General features: G+C 43.3%; 1 protein-coding gene across 5 annotated transcripts in view; it reads left to right on the top strand.

The window, feature by feature from the left end:
- Positions 1-625: 625 nt before the first annotated feature.
- LOC107686975 (mitogen-activated protein kinase kinase kinase kinase 4) overlaps positions 626-17494 on the top strand; it is a 41560-nt gene continuing 24691 nt past the window's right edge. For 2 of the 5 annotated variants that reach the window (XM_016484100.1, XM_016484099.1), the window contains exons 1-11: positions 626-924; positions 1010-1075; positions 9457-9513; positions 9686-9811; positions 13150-13260; positions 13345-13435; positions 13953-14083; positions 14170-14224; positions 14566-14644; positions 14727-14902; positions 14987-15059. In XM_016484100.1, the coding sequence (XP_016339586.1) occupies positions 868-924; positions 1010-1075; positions 9457-9513; positions 9686-9811; positions 13150-13260; positions 13345-13435; positions 13953-14083; positions 14170-14224; positions 14566-14644; positions 14727-14902; positions 14987-15059 (1022 nt within the window). In that variant the 5' untranslated portion in view covers positions 626-867. Of the gene's footprint in view, positions 925-1009; positions 1076-9456; positions 9514-9685; positions 9812-13149; positions 13261-13344; positions 13436-13952; positions 14084-14169; positions 14225-14565; positions 14645-14726; positions 14903-14986; positions 15060-15210; positions 15693-17494 lie in introns of those variants that run through there. The other 3 variants (XM_016484098.1, XM_016484097.1, XM_016484101.1) reach the window with 2 other exon arrangements.

The raw sequence follows: 17494 nt of genomic DNA, 5'->3' as shown, positions 1-17494 counted from the left end.
ACCCTGAACAAGACTGCAAGTGCACATCAACTGTGCCACTTGGGACAGGGCCTATGCACTATGCACTCAACCGTCTAGTGTATGAATTACAGTATATAAGTTATTTCATCATTCATCATCAGTCTGATAGCTCCTCCCCTCCAGCATGTAATTAAAGCTGCCACAGTTGAGCGCATGACGTGACCTCGTTTTTGGTTAATTAAGCATTATCTGGGCATCTAAAGTCCACTTTTCCGTATTGAATTTTTAGCATAAACACATATTCACAGCAGCATAGAATAGTGCATAATAAGCATGTACCTAATAGCCTGTTACTTTTGCTGAAATTCATAACGTCACAGTTTTGATGGTTTACTCATTGTTTATGTTGCTGCTGTCATAGCCATGCATTATTGTAAATAAACACACAGCTATTGACCAATCAGCATCAAGGACCGCAACTATCCTTTTTAGAATACATTAATGAGATTCATCTAGTCTATTTCACAATGAAATCAGTATAAATGAACGGAAGTAGCCTATAAGATGATATGATGTCCAACTTGTTTGAGTATATTTTTTTGCATTACAATAAATGTATTACTGTGATGTATTTGGTTGAATATATATGCGCATGTATAGTGCTTTGTGCGCGTGGAGCCTCCCTCGTCCCTCCCCTCACTCCTCCGCCATGGACTGACCCAGACTCCGCCGCCATCATCTTCTTCTTCATCCTCCTCATCCTCGCGAACAACAGAGCGGACGCTGCGGCCCGCGCGGCTCCCGGGATTACCGACGCACGGATAGCGATGAGCAGCGGCGGCGACCGGGCGGAGTAGACACGGCATCGGCTCAGACTCAGACTCAGACCCGAACGATCGGCGAAAGATGGCGCACGAGTCCCCCGCTAAGAGCCTGGTGGACATAGACCTCGCGTCGCTGCGCGTGAGTGCGGCCGGGCCCTTTGTCTGCTCGTGTGGAGCTAGTCTGGCATTATTAACCACTGTGCTGCGCTTTTGTGTGATTGCAGGACCCTGCTGGCATTTTTGAGCTGGTGGAAGTGGTCGGCAATGGCACCTACGGACAAGTGTACAAGGTCGGTGTCTTTTGAGTCTTACAGCATTTATAATCATCTTCCCAGCATCCTCGAGACCACCGCATTATTGTTTTAGAGCAGAATAGTCACTTCTGTTAAAGTGGCGCGGTCTCATCACATAGATTGAGAGAGAAGGGTGTGATCTGCTGCGCATGCGCAGATGCAGTCACTGCGACAGAAAACCACATCGATTCTGAAGCAGCAGCAGCAGTGATTTCAGTGTTTCACACAGACCAACGAGTGATATGGACAGTGTTACACTGCAGAAACGCTGCTGTAGTGCTGGTTCTGTCCTGTGCTCACTTGTTAACATCTCTATTTTGCCTATTGTTTTGATCTGACTGCCAAAGATTGAGAGATTTTCATTCAGAACACGGAACGAGAAAGCCAGATAACTGTTCTAGATACTAACATGATGCAGTTTCCCGACGGATGCTGCTCGTTATAGCTCATGATGGGCATCAGCCTGATTGAAGAAAGAGAGATGTGTTCAGAAAAACCTGCCTCCACGGTGTCATGAATCATTAGGTCATTGTCTTGAATCACAGTGCTGTTGGTGCCCAGCTTTATAGTGACGAACAGTGTCATCATTTACTGTCCCTCACGTCTGCCAAAGCCTTTATTCAGGCCTTACTGAAGCCTCACAGATCGCTTCCAGCTTCAGATCCATATGAACTGAACCGTGAGCTACGATCAGCACATGCAGTTCAGGCTTTTCTGAGCTCTGTGTGAGAAACCCTTACAAATAAGCTCTGTGCTCAACTATAGCTCATCATACTTACACGTTTTCTCCAGCAAGATGATCTTCACAAAATAATATGACTCTTGTGAATCCCGGCTCAGAACTGAAAAGCTGAAGCTCAGCACGGTCGCTCTCCGTCATCACCACAGCTTCTTCACACTTATCTAGAAACACCTTCCGTGAAAAGGATTTACTCTGGGGATGAACTTTAATAAAATTGCAATAAATACAAAACTAGAGCCAAACTAAGACTGAAATAAAACATTAATAACGAACTAGATAAAACTAGGTTGGCTTGAGAAAGCCTAGCCTGAAAGTTTAAAGCAGTTGTAAAAGCCTGAAGTTTGAAAATTTAGATCGATTAGATAGATGTTGATAACATGTTTCTAGCATGATTAGCATGTTTTAGCATGATTAGCCTGTTACTAGCATATTGCTGGCATGACTAGCAATTTACTAGCGTGTCGCTAGCATGTTTCTAGCATGATTAGCGTGTTACTAGCATGTTGCTAGCAAGATTAGCAAGTGATTAGCATGTTGCTAGCATGTCGCTAGCATGATTAGCAAGTTACTAGCATGTTGCTAGCATGATTAGCAAGTGACTAGCATGTCACTAGCATGATTAGCAGGTTACTAGAATGTTGCTAGCATTTTTCTAGCATGATTAACAAGTGACTAGCATATCACTAGCATGTTTCTAACATGTTACTAGCATGAAATAAAACATTAATAACAAATAAGTCGTGAATAAATGAAATAATCATAACTAAAGCACATATGAAACGTATTTCTGTACAATTCTAAATAAGGTGCATTAAAAGTCAATAAATCCTTGATTAATATTAATATTTTAATGAAAAAACATGTCTCCACACAGTATTCAGTACAATTCTAGTGCATTTAATCTATTAAATAACAGCAGAGTTTTTGGATATGGTAAGATTAAACTTATTTTAGTGAATAAAGTACTATTTTACTATTTTTTTTTTAGTAAAATCCTCAATCTTTCTGCTTCGTAACAGCTTCATGTGGCCGTAAACATGTAATTTTAGCGTGTCTTTAAGCACTATGCATCGTTAAAGTTTCACTTTCACCGCGACCACGTAAATCCATTAGATGTGGTGTTTACGTGTAATAATCGTAATATGAGTTCAGCGAATGGTCGAACCCAGAGGAAACAAGCACCTTCCATCCGAAGACTTGTGTTGTGTTCCGGGGCAAAGCGAAACACATTGTCGAACAACAATATAAAATGCGGGAAACTGTTAATTGATTATTCTACAATTAGTTGTACTAATTATACTACAGTTGGAAAATACTGTAAATTGCTAAACCGTTCTGCGTGATGACGTTTAATGTCTCCGACAGCGCCTGCAGTCCCATTTAGCAATTCGTTAGCAACCATCTTTTTCAAGAAACGTAACGGTTTAAAAAATCACGAGTGGGGTGTAACTGTGTGTTTTATATGGTAGAATAAAAGGGGCAAGTATCTTGAGCTTGTGTGAACCACGGACCTTATTTTAGGGATTTAATCAAACTCCCACTGACTCTGGGCCGATGGCACCGCAAGTGCTGACATGCTAACTCTTCCTGGCTTATGCCTTCACAGTGGCGTGATAGTTCCCCTCTCTGTACACTCGTGCCATATCAGATGTGTTGGACTTTCTGAAGCTTGCACAAGAACTTGCGCTGAAGCGGCTCTATACTGTAACTGCACTACTGTACACCGACTACAGGTTTTTAGATTAGCTTGTGAAAGTGTGCAGCTATAAAGGCTTGACAGCGTAGTGTCAAATTACGGCGCGTGTTTAATTCAGCACGAGCTATCATCTCAGAAACAGTTTAATAGTTCAGATTTAAAACAGTGAAGATCAGCAGTCAGATCAAATCATGACTCGAGAGAAGGAGATGGGAATGATTGTCACAGCAGGAACTAGGGTTGGGCGATGTCTACCAAATTGGCATTTTTTTGATGGACGATGACATCAGGGGGCGGGGTTAGGGGTGTGCCCGAAGCGTGAAACAAATAAGGCGTTCTACGGAGCCATTATTAATATTATTAGTATCCTTTAAACTACTACGTGCAAATATCATCCTCATTGTTGCCCCTTTAAGTAGCCTACACGTTGCCCCTTTAAGGTCTTATCTCCTTTTTTGTACATGAAACGGTAGTCAATGGCTGCATATGGGTTGTATACCTAAGACATACTGCCAAACGGTCTCTGGCGCTGATCGGATTCCTGAAGTTTGTTTGGCTCTTGCTGATGTCCTCTTTCACGATGTCCAGGATGCCTTGAAACTGATATTGACTCATACGGAAGGAAGTATGAATACAATTTGTCTTCAAAAGACGATACCTCTCTAATCAAGAGTGTGAGATTCTCCCAACTCCTCTCGTCTTTGAAGGATCTCATGTACCCAACAGCGTCTGTTTTTCTTTTTCTTTTGATATTTTTGTGAAACATATAGCAGCAGCAGGTCATCTACATCCATTTTCCTAACTTTGAAACCGCAGCGCGTGAGCTTAGAATAAACAGACCGTTCTCGTTCGTTGGTGTGGACGCAGATATAGTTATAGTTATAGTTAAAGTTATCGTTATTGTTCTTGGTGTGAACGGGGCTTTAGTCTGTTTGTGGAGCCTCAGTACCAGCCGAATGAGGGGGCTTTTTTCTGCATTCATTTCGTGGTTTTTAAGGACTTTAAAATGATAAGAGTTGGGGTCACTCCATTTTAGATGCATCCAAAATTTGATGTCTCTTTTCTCAATGTGGAGTATAGAGGGTATTGGCCTAATTCTGCCCTGCATGCATTATTAGATGTGTTTCTCTGTACCCTAAGGATGCTTTTACAAAAGTCTGTATGCAGGGCTTCAGGTGGATTTTTGTCCTGTTATTCAAACTCATGATTTAGGAGAGGACCCCACACTTCACTGCCATATAGTGTAACTGGTTGTACACCGCATGGAATATTTTGAGCCAGATTCTGATGGATATTTCAAATTAGAAAGATTTTTTAATGGCATAGAAAGCGCTCCTTGCTTTCTCTTTCAGTTAATTCACAGCCAAGTTGAGGTTTCCGTTTGCACTGAATTTCAACCCAAGATATGTGTAGTTTGTGGCATGATCAATGTTGGTCATACCGAGAGTGAAATTGCAGTGTTTCTCATACATTGATTTATTTGTGGCGCCCGCCACAGTATCAAAACTGACCGCCACAAATAGATTTTCCAAAAGGCTTTGACTTTGAATAAACATGAGCACTGCATGTTGAAACCCGGTGCGGGTGTTTTTATATTACTGTATTTCTGAAGGAATCCGACTGTCTTCAGAAAATTTTAGATGTCATTTTCATTTAATCTTGCCTGTAATGTCTGATAAAGCAGTGTTTGTGAGCGGTGCGCTGCTTTGTGTACAGCGTTAATGGGGAAACCTTGACCTCTACCACTCCAACAGCGCCTCCTGCTGCCAGAGAATGAGTTTGCATACAGTGTTGCCAACTTAGCGACTTTTCAGACCCCCCTGGCAACTTTTTTCCAAAAAAGCGACTAGCGACAAATTTAGCGACTTCTTGGACAAACCTTAGCGAGTCTCTGTGATCGCTGGTACTGACGCAACGTCGCGAGGTCAGCGCGCACACACCTCTCTCTCTGTGTCTGCTCTGTACAGCGAGCGGCTGAGAGGAGCAGCGCCTTCAGTTAAAATAGATATTATGTTGCTTCTCTAATTTTACATGCAAATATAGCCGAAATCACAGCACAGGAATTGTCTCTGTCTTGTCTTTTCTTATGTGCGTTTCATTTCATCAGACGATGGCTCAAATATAAAGCAGGATTTTTGTTCAGATTAACGTCTTGGAAGGGAGAGCTGGTAATGCATTTCAGTCACTATTTCATATTTATTCTGTTGTCTGGCAACAGAAACAGTAATATATATAAATGAAAACAGTTTTATTGAGAATTTGGCTGCATTAAAATACAGTATGTGAGCACAGAGAGACAAACAAATGTAAAAGGCAACAGACGCGATGACATCATGAATATGCTAATTAGCGTATGACGCCATCTGGCGACATTTAGCGACTTTTCAAACTGGCTTTAGCTACTTTCTATTGAAAGAAGTTGGCAACACTGTTTGCATATATATGCTGCCACAAATAGAGTCTAAGTCTGTGAGAAACACTGAATTGTATTTCTTTCCCTGAACTCTGGGTCTTTTCTGGAAATGTTAGTACTTTAGTTTTGTTAGGATTAATCGTCAGGGCCCAGGTCTGACAGAACTTGTGCAGGATGTCTAGGTTCTGCTGTAGACCCTCTTCTGTTGGAGACAGCAGAACCAGATCATCTGCAAACAGCAAGAGCTTTATGTTGGAGTCATGCAGTGTGAGGCCAGGTGCTGCTGATTGTTCCAGGAGTTTCGCCAATTCATTAATGTAGATATTGAAGAGGGTCGGTGATAGTGGACAGCCCTGCCTCACACCCCGCCCTTGAGTGAATAATTCTGTGCGTTTATTTTCCATTTTAACTGCGCATTGATTGTTTGAATACATTGTTTTTATGATATCACCTTTCACCCTGCCATTGACGAGGTACAGACCGAGGCTTCGACAGAGCTCCATCAGAAGCTTCCCGTTTCTATTCACTTTGTCATCAGTGTTATTTCTTGGGAAGTTTACAATGTTTTGTGGGAAGCTCTGTCCAAAAATATAGTTATTCCCATTATCTGTGGTGTAGTCGGGAAGAGATCCTGTCCTGGCATTTAGATCCCCACAGATCAACACACTTCCCTGGGCCTGGAAGTGGTTCATTTGACGGTGGAGAGATTCAAAGATGTCCTCATTATAGTATGGGGATTCAGAGGGAGGAATATAGAGAGCATCTTTAGTGGTTTGGGTAAGGTGCTTGTTGATTTTGAGCCAGATATGTGATTCTTCTTTTTTAATTGTTTGGATGTATTTGTCAGTTTCTTGTTTGTGCCAGATAATGATGCCCCCTGAATCTCTTCCACGTGTGATTCTTTCATGTTTTCTAGAGGATAGAGGTATTTCACAGTATCCTGGGGGACAAAGAGTGACTTCATCAGTTCTGCGCCATGTTTCCTGTAATATTATTATGTCCATGTCTGATATGTTGTTTTTTAAATCTGAGGTTTGGGTTTTGTAACCAAAACTAGATGAATTAATACCCAGTATGTTCCACATTGTATTAATTAGTGTTTAATTGAATTAATCAGTGTCTCTCACTCACTCTGTGTTAATCTTAAAGGGATAGTTCACCCAAAAACACAATGGAAATGTCATTCACTCACACACCGCTGAAGCACATCCAGCAGGATCCTGAACAATGGGTTCCTATCAGGAACAAGCATCTGTCCTCGGACTAAACACACTGCGTGTTTCCTTCAGTGTCCATAGTTTTCTTTGTGAGGCGTGCGCTTCAGGTCACATGTCCAGAGCCGCTGCAGACACACGGATGGAGCTTTAGGTGGCGCTGAAACACTGGAAACTGATTATCGGATGTGTCTGACTCCACACACACTGAACACATGCTTACATGTGAAATATACACACATGTCCACATTGATGCTCATCCTGGACGTTTAAGGTGGCTGGAGTTACGAGACGTCAGCAGACACATCTGTGCTCCTGTCTTAGATGAAGCTCCATTCTCTCTCCTGCGTGTTATTGAGCTGCTGCTGGACTCATGCATGCCACAGGCCCTGCTAATCGTAATGGAGCATGATGCTGTGGTGTGTGTGAGTCAAACACTGCTGTGTTAGCGTTTCACATACATACAGATTCATGTATGATCACATGATTCACATCCCCCGGAGAGCTGGTGATCATGTGACCTCAGCGTGAGCTCGGATTGGCTGTGGGTTTGTAACCAGGCAGACTCTGACAGACTGTGGCATCTCTCATACATGAGCTGTGTTATTAGTTCTGAATCACCAGCCCAAACCAGATAGTCAGGATTAAACCAGTTTAGAGTAAAGTCTATCTATCATTAACAGGTTTGCACATAGTATTAAAAAAACCCACTATTAAAGCGAGAGGTTAGAGGTCCGAGGAACACATCTGAACATAGCAATCATGCTACCTGTGTCAAATACAAATTACTGTCTCTCAAAGTATTTAATTACAAATTTCATAAGATTTTTTTTCGTCCAGCAAAATACAAATGACAAAATACTCACAAGTAATTAAATACGTGTAGTAGTAATTAAGTAATTAGTAGTAATTAAGTATGTGTAAGTGTTTAATTACTCTGCCTGCATGGGCTGCTGGGAAATGACACGAGCGAACGGCATTCAATTCAATTCAAATTTTTGTATAGCTCTTTTCACAATAGACATTGCAATGCTTTTTCACAATGCTTTGTTTCATGTGTCTACATTACAAAGCAGAAGTGAATGTGTCCAAGTAATGTTTATTTCACAAATGAACAGTTCAAGATAATAGAATCATACAGTTAGCTAGCATGAATTAATTTCAGACAGGTGTGATCATAATGAATTTTGGCAGCTGTGCATCTGGGGTCCTCGCAGGGGGTCAGCATCATCTCTTCACAGGTGTTGGGTCATCTGAAGTCTTTCTCTGAGGCTGGATCCACACTGGAGCAGGTGTAATCTCTAGAGACCTCGAGATGGGCATCCCAGGGTACGAACAGAAAGACAAGTGGAAAATAATTAGCGTAGATGCTGATCATAATGTTTCAAGCAAAAAATATGTTTGTGACTTTTATCTGATCTAACTGGGAACAAGGGTGAGCTTGAGATGCATTATTTGAATGCTTGGCTGAAGAGATGTGTCTTTAATCTAGATTTAAACAGAGAGAGTGTGTCTGAACCCCGAACGTTATCAGGAAGGCTATTCCAGAGTTTGGGAGCCAAATGCGAAAAAGCTCTACCTCCTTTAGTGGACTTTGCTATCCTAGGTACTACCAAAAGTCCAGAGTTTTGCGACCTTAGGGAGCGTGATGGATTGTAGCGTGGTAGAAGACTAGTTAGGTACGCAGGAGCTAACCCATTAAGGGCCTTATAGGCAAGTAATAATATTTTGTAACTGATACGGAACTTAATAGGTAGCCAGTGCAGAGACTGTAAAATTGGGGTAATATGATCATATTTTCTTGACCTGGTAAGGACTCTAGCCGCTGCATTTTGGACTACCTGTAGCTTGTTTATTGAAGATGCAGGACAACCAGCTAGCAGTGCATTACAATAGTCCAGTCTAGAGGTCATGAATGCATGAACTAGCTTTTCTGCATCAGAAACAGGTAACACAGAATAAATGGTGTCCGCAGCAGCCAGATGCCGTCACACATGCGTGATGCAGTCAAACTCTTCTCTGTGTGACTGAAGCTCTTCTGCTGGGATGGAGGGCCTGAAGTAAACGAGGTCAGAGGCGAGGCTTTGAGGGTCTGTGCACGATGAAGAGAACTCTCCAGCATCATTCAGGCTCATTACCCCAGAATAATCTCACGAGCGCTGCTGTCGTCCATCTTCAGTCTCACGTGGTTGGGCTCTGTTTCCCAGCAGCTGCATTAGAGCACAGGAACACACAGATGCATTACCCTGCGTGTCATGCTTCTCTTGTGACCGTGATCATCCTCTAACTGATCTGCTCTGTGCTTCTGATCAGGGTCGACATGTCAAAACCGGACAGTTGGCAGCCATCAAAGTCATGGACGTGACTGAAGTAAGTGCACACAGGTCATGCAGCGCCATGCTTTCCACATCACTGTGTTCAACTAATGAAGGAATCAAACTATATTATGAAACTGTATTAATGCATATAAACAACTGAGCTCAAATAGTGCACATCTGTACTCCTGCTGGTGCTTAATCACTGTGTGTGTGTGTGTGTTCAGGATGAAGAAGAGGAGATTAAGCTGGAGATTAACATGCTGAAGAAATACTCTCATCACAGAAACATCGCCACGTATTACGGCGCCTTCATCAAGAAGAGTCCTCCAGGACACGACGACCAGCTGTGGGTCAGTCTCACACACACACACACACACACACACCTCTTCATGCCTCACATTTCACACGCTGAGCCACAGCTCAACATTTCTGTTGGTGTTAATGCAGACTAGATCAGATTCTGCTCAGAAACAGCACTATTCACTGTAGAGACCGTCTCTGAGCTCCTCACCGTCCACACGGTGTCTACTGCTGTCAAATCTGACACCACTGCTGCCTTTATACTATTGATGAGAAACTAGACTAAGCAGATTCCAGGTGTATTCAGTGTAGTGGCACATGTTTCAGTCTTTAGGAGAGAGGAATCTGGAGCTGAAGCTCTGAGCAGTAGCATCCATTGACCGAAACACACCCGTGTAGACCCTGTATAACAGTGAGCTGGTGCGCGGGAGAATGGTTTTGATGATCTGTGTGCAAACATACAGGCCCGTCTACCTCACAAAATCTTTTATTTATTTATAACTGACATTTAAATGTTTTCTAATATACAGTCATTAACTCCCGCCAAGTGCGGGTGATTTCAGCAGCGGGTGATCAGGCAACCTTCGCTCTCTCTCGTGAAGCCAACACAGAAGAGACTAAAACTGTAATTCATCAACTGGCCTCAAGAGGCTGGCTGCAAAAGAGAGTCAGTCCCATAGACTCCCCATGAGTGAGTGTGTGTGTGTGTGTGTGAGTGAGTGTGTGTGTGAGTGAGTGTGTGTGTAAGTGAGAGAGAGTGTGTGTGTGTGAGAGAGAGAGTGTGTGTGTGTGTGTGTGTTAGGGGTGGGAATCTTTAGTCACCTCATGATCCGATTCCAGAACGATTCTTGATCTACTTTTCCCCCCTTATTAATTAATTAGTTTACCGACTTGAGAATCTTAAAATCCTTACATTTACACACGCTTACATAAGTAATTAAGTACTTTTTTAAATAATTACAAATTTAAAAAAAATCATTAAAACAGTTGTATGTTAAGAATTTTAAACTAATATAACTTCAAAACATACAAGCAAGTAGCAAATAATAAAGAGGAACATAGAAACATATTACAAACAACAAACTTTCATTATTTAAGATTATCTGAACGTTTTCCATTCAAGAACTGTGAGTGATTTCTCTTCATCTTTACTGTTGTTTTTTACTATGTTATCATAGACAGCGGGAGATCTATTAAGCTGCATTCACGCACGGATCTCTTTTGAAATATAAGAATAATGTGGTTCGTCCTGTCCGTTTAATCCCTTAAGACATAACTGACTGTGTTTACATTAATCTTGCGTCATAAAACCATTTAGAGACGCAAGTGCATTAAACCACGAGTCGCGCACAGCCGCATGCGCGAGCAGTCTTCACAAACAAAGCGCGCGTCAGCATTTGTAACTGAAAGCGGCCTTCTGTTAGTGAGGTTCATATTTTAAATATATAAGTCCACTGCATTCCAAACCACATAAATGATGACTTCGTAGAGCATTTGTAAGGAAAATACCGACGGGCGAGACCGCACACTTCAGTGTAACATCAAACAAAGCGTGCGTCTCTCACAGCGCATCCGATCCGGCGAATGTCCTTGTAACTCGCTTCAACCTTTCCGAACGTTATGAAAGATTATTTTACGGAAGGTTCGAGTGGTGTGTGTGTGTGAGGAATTGGAAGCAAGCAGAATACAGGTGTTTCTACAGCAAACTCAGCGTCATCGCGCATCTGGTTAAACACTAAGCTCAGAACCGATTCTGAAATTCTCCGAATCAATCCAGAATCGCGATGCATCGATGGATCAATTTTGTTCTCCCACCTCTTGTGTGTGTGTGTGTTCGTTCTGCAGTTCTAAAATATCGATTTAATGTTATACACAGTAATTGTTATGCTTACATTTAGGCAGAACCTTAATTTTTTGAGGTGCATGAAACCACTGTTTTTTTTTTTATAATTTATTGTGAAGTGAAATAATTAAATGACTGTGTATAACATTAAATCAGTATATTAGAACTGCAGAATACACACAAATATCTCCATTAATCTCAAAACAGCTCATTTGTTCCAGATTTGAATACTGTGTGATAGAAAATGTTTATCATACATTATAATGAACTGTGGAAAACAGCAGAACTGGCTCTTTGAAATATATAATTGTTTATATGTCATGTGAAAAACCCAGCCCCACACATATACTGTGTGTATATATATATATATATATATATATATATATATATACATATATAATAAAACCTAAATGAATTTTTCGCTGTAACTAGGCTACAATGTCTTCAAAGTTGTTCTAAAATAGGAACCAAAGCGTGATTTGCTATTAGTCCTCTAGATTCAGTTTTCTGTGTTCTGTTTTCTCACAAAAATGACTCCAGAAGCCTCAAGTAGCATATTTATAAGTATATTTTTGTTTTTCTCTACTTTGACTCACTGGGTCTCTAACCTGCAATATGCACTTTAAATAAATGTTAGTATGCAGTAAACATTAGTCGTATAAAACGTACTTTCTCAGCAACAAAATTGTGGCCAGTGAAAATGCTGAGTGGCTAGTAATTTTGGAAAACCACTCGCCACAGTGGCTGCTGAGCAAACAAGTGAATGTCCAGCCCTGTATGCAGTGAATATGTGTATTATTGCAGGTAAAATGTGGTGTTTAACCGGAGTAAGGTGGTGGAGTAAGGTGCTGCCACGCTGCAGAAAGTTTGGGAAGCACTGCCACACAGAGTCAGACCAGATGCACTTTAGTCTTCATTACCGAGTCATTACTGTCGGTGTGATGATAGCGGAGCGCTGCAGTCATGCCCGAGCCCTGAGCCCGTCAGTGTTCACACTCACAACTTTAGCAGTGCAGTAAAGAACAGGGCTTTCAGCAAACCCTGAAAACAAAGTACAACAATTGAGAGTTAGTGAACAAGTGATCAGAAGCTGAAAAAGTTGTAATTAAAGGGGTCATATGATGCTATTTTAAAAAAGCTCATTATTTTGTGTATTGGGTGTAACAGAATATGTTAGCGTGCTTTAATGTTCAAAAAATGCATTATTGCAGATCCTCTATGCACAGTCTTTCTAAAATGCATCGATTTCTACAAAGCCCCTCCTTTGAAAAGCGCAGTGTGCTCTGATTGGCCGGCTGACCCAGTGTGCTCTGATTGGCCGGCTGACCCAGTGTGCTGTGATTGGCTGAACATCTCAAGCATGTGTCGGAAATGTACCACCCTTACCATAATCGTGAGCTTTACCTTCCAAAGCAATTATAAGAGCAGTTAATAATGTGGTCAGTTTTATTCTATCCCAACATGCACGTCCTGCTTCAGCTCTACTGGAGCGTGCCGTGGGAAGCAGAACACCTGGTGAATCAAAGCTGTGCGTCTGTCTTGCAGCTGGTGATGGAGTTTTGTGGAGCTGGTTCGATCACAGACCTGGTGAAGAACACTAAAGGGAATACCCTGAAGGAAGAATGGATTGCGTACATCTCCAGAGAAATCCTCAGGGTATCAGACACGCTCTCACACACTGATGCTGGCTGGCTCTCTCTCTCTCTCTCTCTCACACACGCCTGTGCTTTCTCTCGGCAGGGTTTGGCCCACTTACACGCTCATCACGTCATCCACAGAGACATTAAGGGCCAAAATGTGCTTCTGACTGAAAACGCAGAGGTCAAGTTAGGTGAGCGCTTCCTGCACGTCTAACACACACTGATCCTAGAGGTCTGTAGATTAATCCTTTTATTTGTGTTTCAGTTTATAGTTTGGTTTGAAAGTGTACAGTCAAAGTGCCTGTTTGACAGAATGAGCCCATAGCACAAGCTAGCGTCCATCCAGCGCTAATGCTCACAATCATGATGTCATGTCTAATATTCAGTAATTCACTTTTGCCTTAAAGGGCAGGATTGCCCGCTGGGTTTGATTATCTGAGATGTTTTTTGGAGGGCAACAATCAAATGAAAACAGTGCAGCAGTACAGACTGAGCACACACTGAGCTGAGGCAAGCTGAAGCTGTGTCATCAGTAGAGTTCATCTCTATCTGTGATCTTAGTCCAGCCCGAGGGTGGCACTCTGATGTTGATCATCGCTGAAGCAGATCGATTGCTTCTCTTCCTCTTGTGGTGCTGTTTTATGACGCAGGTCTTTGTTAAGCGCTCTGTGAGGAGTGTTTCAGGAGCTCTCTCTTGTTGCTCTGCAGTGGACTTCGGCGTCAGCGCTCAGCTGGATCGAACCGTGGGCCGCAGGAACACCTTCATCGGGACGCCGTACTGGATGGCTCCCGAGGTCATTGCCTGCGACGAGAACCCAGACGCCACGTACGACTACAGGGTAAGAGCTGCACAGAGTGTGTTGAGTTAGAGACGCAGTGCTGAGTGCGTGAATGTGGCGCTGACAGCGCTCCTTCTGTGTTTCAGAGCGATCTGTGGTCCTGTGGGATCACGGCGATAGAGATGGCCGAGGGCGCTCCTCGTGAGTACTGCTCTTCACACACCTTCCTTTCATTTCTTGGATTGCCTTTCTGTGCATTTCTTCCCTGTTTTGTCTCCTGACATCCAAAAGCTTCTATTCCACTATTTGAAAACTGAAAACACAAAGAAAGCTGCTCTTGTCCTTACTTTGAACAGTCAAAGCACAGTAGATGTATTGTAACGTATCATATTAGTCCGTGCCACTCTTGTGTTGAAGCTTGCATATATTAGGTATAGATATATCTGGTTTGTGTACATTCGCATATGCAGTCGGTCCTCACACGTGAACATCACCTTTAACGTCCTTGGGTTTGATTGAGTGTGTGTGTTGGTGTTTTGCAGCGTTGTGCGATATGCATCCCATGCGAGCGCTCTTTCTCATACCCAGAAATCCTCCGCCCAGACTCAAGTCCAAGAAATGGTCAGTAGCTTCATCTGGTCCGGTGTAGTTACAGTCGAGGGTGAAAGGTCATGTTCAGGACTCACTCTCCTGTTCTTCACAGGTCTAAGAAGTTCTTCAGCTTCATCGAGGGCTGTCTGGTGAAGAACTACACGCAGCGGCCGCCCACCGATCAGCTGCTGAAGCACCCCTTCATCAGAGACCAGCCCAACGAGCGGCAGGTGCGCATCCAGCTCAAAGACCACCTGGACCGCTGCCGCAAGAAGCGCGGAGAGAAAGGTACGGCCGCTCTGCCGCAGGCCGATGACACCGACAGCGCTTGTGTGTTTATGAGTCAATGATGTGCTTGTGCTCTGACCGCAGACGAGACCGAGTACGAGTACAGCGGCAGTGAGGAAGAGGAGGAGGAGGCTCAGGAGCAGGAGGGAGAGCCCAGGTAATGTGCACACTGGCCAGTATTATACGCCATATATTGTATATCATCTGTGTTCCTTTATGAATCCGTTTGATCAAGTGAGCCTTGTTTTAAGCTTGCTTAAACACACCTGTGGCACATCGGCTGAGTTCTGTGTTTCTCTGCTCAACAGTATGCAGTTAGCGGTCAAGGAATAAAGTCAGGTCCGGTCATGCTTATTTGGTGCCTCATACGTGAGAGATGTGCACATTTGTGTGGCATAGCATGTCAGAGACCGTGGGTGTGACATCAGGCCTCAGAGAAGCGTTCATTAACATCAATGTAAAGCACCCGAAATGGGGAATAAACAGGGAGCCAACAGTGTCCAGATAAACATGGTAGCCTGTCATCACACCTGTGCTGCAGGCCTCATTAGCATGCTAGTCAGCCTCTCCCCATATATTGCAGAGTCACGAGGACATCATGGGTCAGGAGGAGAGACGTGATGCTGACGAGGCTTCATTCATGTCTCCATTCATGTCAAATTCAAGAGTCAAGAAGCGTTTATTTGTCATCTGCACTGGGGACACTGGTGAACTGGGCATTGAAATGCTTGTGACGAGGCTCAGACTTACAGTAATTTTAACAGGACTTTAGGCAAATGTAGTATGCATGGTGGAGGGCTTAAGTATATCATTAAGCAGCATGTCTGGTAAATCTTCTGTAAGGCCAGGAGTTTATGACCAGCTCAACTGTTCTCACCACTCTCTGAAGAGCTTTGCGATCAGAAGAAGAGCAGATGCCATACCATACAGTGATGCAGCCGGTCAGAAAGCTCTCTATAGTGCAGCGGTAGAAGTTTGACATGATGTTAGAGGAGATGCCAAACCTCTTCAGCCTCTGCTGGAAGTAGAGACGCTGACGGGCTGTTCTCACTATGCTGTCTGAGTGGAGGCTCCAGGAAAAGTTCTCAGAGATGTGTACTTGTAGCTCCTGACTCTATACTTCCACCCCATCGATGTGAATGGGGATGTGACCACCTCTCTGTGACCTCCTGTAGTCCACAATCATCTCCTTGGCCTTGCTGACGTTTACAGAGCGATTACTGTCAGCACACCATTCTGAGTGTGCACTGACCTCATCTCTGTAGGATGCAGGGATGTGATTTTTCCGTATAAATACAGATTTCTGTATTTTCCGACGTCTGAGGTATGACCTATGTGATTCGCGTAGATCTCATGTTTGTTGGTATCTCACGTGCCATCGTTATCATCCTGTTTGAATTGCGCGTAGGATTGCACATCGGGTGCACTGTCGTCATCATCCAACCCGACAATTGGCGCCTTCAGCTTTCTGCCTCAATCAGGACGACTGAAATCGCAAAATTGCATTATTTTTAAGACCAAGATTTAATGGCTTAAAACAGTACAAATGTTTTACTTGTTTATAAGTAACGCTGGAATAAAGTGTCTTAAATGTACTAAAACTGCAAATGCTGCGTTCATAATGACTGTTATTATTGCATGCGGATTATGTGCCTATCCGAATTGAGTAATTACAGAAATAAGGGGGGGTTCCTTCTTTTTTGTCCTTGTCCGATCACATGCCTGAGGATGTCTCATCACCATCAGTGAAGAGTCCTAGGATGGTTGTATTGTCAGCATATATGAAGATAATGTTTGAGCCATGCTTAGCAGAGCGGTCGTAGGTAAACGGGGAAAACAAGAGAGGGCCGAGTACAGATCCCTGTGGGACACCAGTGCTGAGTGTGAGTGCGGAGGATGCGTGTCTGCCAATTCTGACCACCTGGGCTCTGCCGGTCAGCAAGTCCAAGACCCAGTTACACAAGTGACTGTTAAGTCCCCGATCCTTCAGTTTGGCTACAAGTTTGGAAGAGATGATGGTGATGAATGCGGAGCTGTAATCAATAAACAGCATCCACACATAAGTGTCTCTTCTCTCCAGGTGTTTCAGGGCAAAGTGAATGGCCATTGAGATGGCTTCATCAGTGGATCTGTAAGCAAACTGGAAAGGGTCCAGGGTGTCAGGTAGAGAGGGGCAGATGTGCTCAAAGCACTTCATGATGACTGATGTCAGTGCTACAGGGCGGTAGTCATTCAGGCAGGAGACCGTTGTTTATTGGGAACGGGGGTGATGGTGGTCCGCTTGAAGCATGTGGGGATCACTGTCAGACTCAAAGAGAGTGTGAAGATGTTGATGAAGACATCTGCTAACTGGACAGTGCAGGTCCTTAGGATACGTCTGTGGATGCCATCAGTTCATGCAGCTTTCCGAGTGTTGACTCTCTTAAAGGCCCTGCTCACTTCAGGTGTGGTTAGGGCCAGAGGGCTGGTGTCGTAGAGACTTCTCTGAACACTGTTTTTTCCTCTTCGAGGCATTGTCTGTAGGCAGGGAGCAGCAGCATGCTAATGTGGAGTGGTGTGGGAAAGCTAATGTGTTGGTAAAATTTAGGAAGA

This window comes from Sinocyclocheilus anshuiensis, unplaced genomic scaffold, assembly GCF_001515605.1.
Source record: "Sinocyclocheilus anshuiensis isolate Anshui unplaced genomic scaffold, SAMN03320099.WGS_v1.1 scaffold1881, whole genome shotgun sequence".
NCBI classification, from domain to species: Eukaryota; Metazoa; Chordata; class Actinopteri; order Cypriniformes; family Cyprinidae; genus Sinocyclocheilus; species Sinocyclocheilus anshuiensis.
This window is presented reverse-complemented; position numbering and strand designations above follow the sequence as displayed.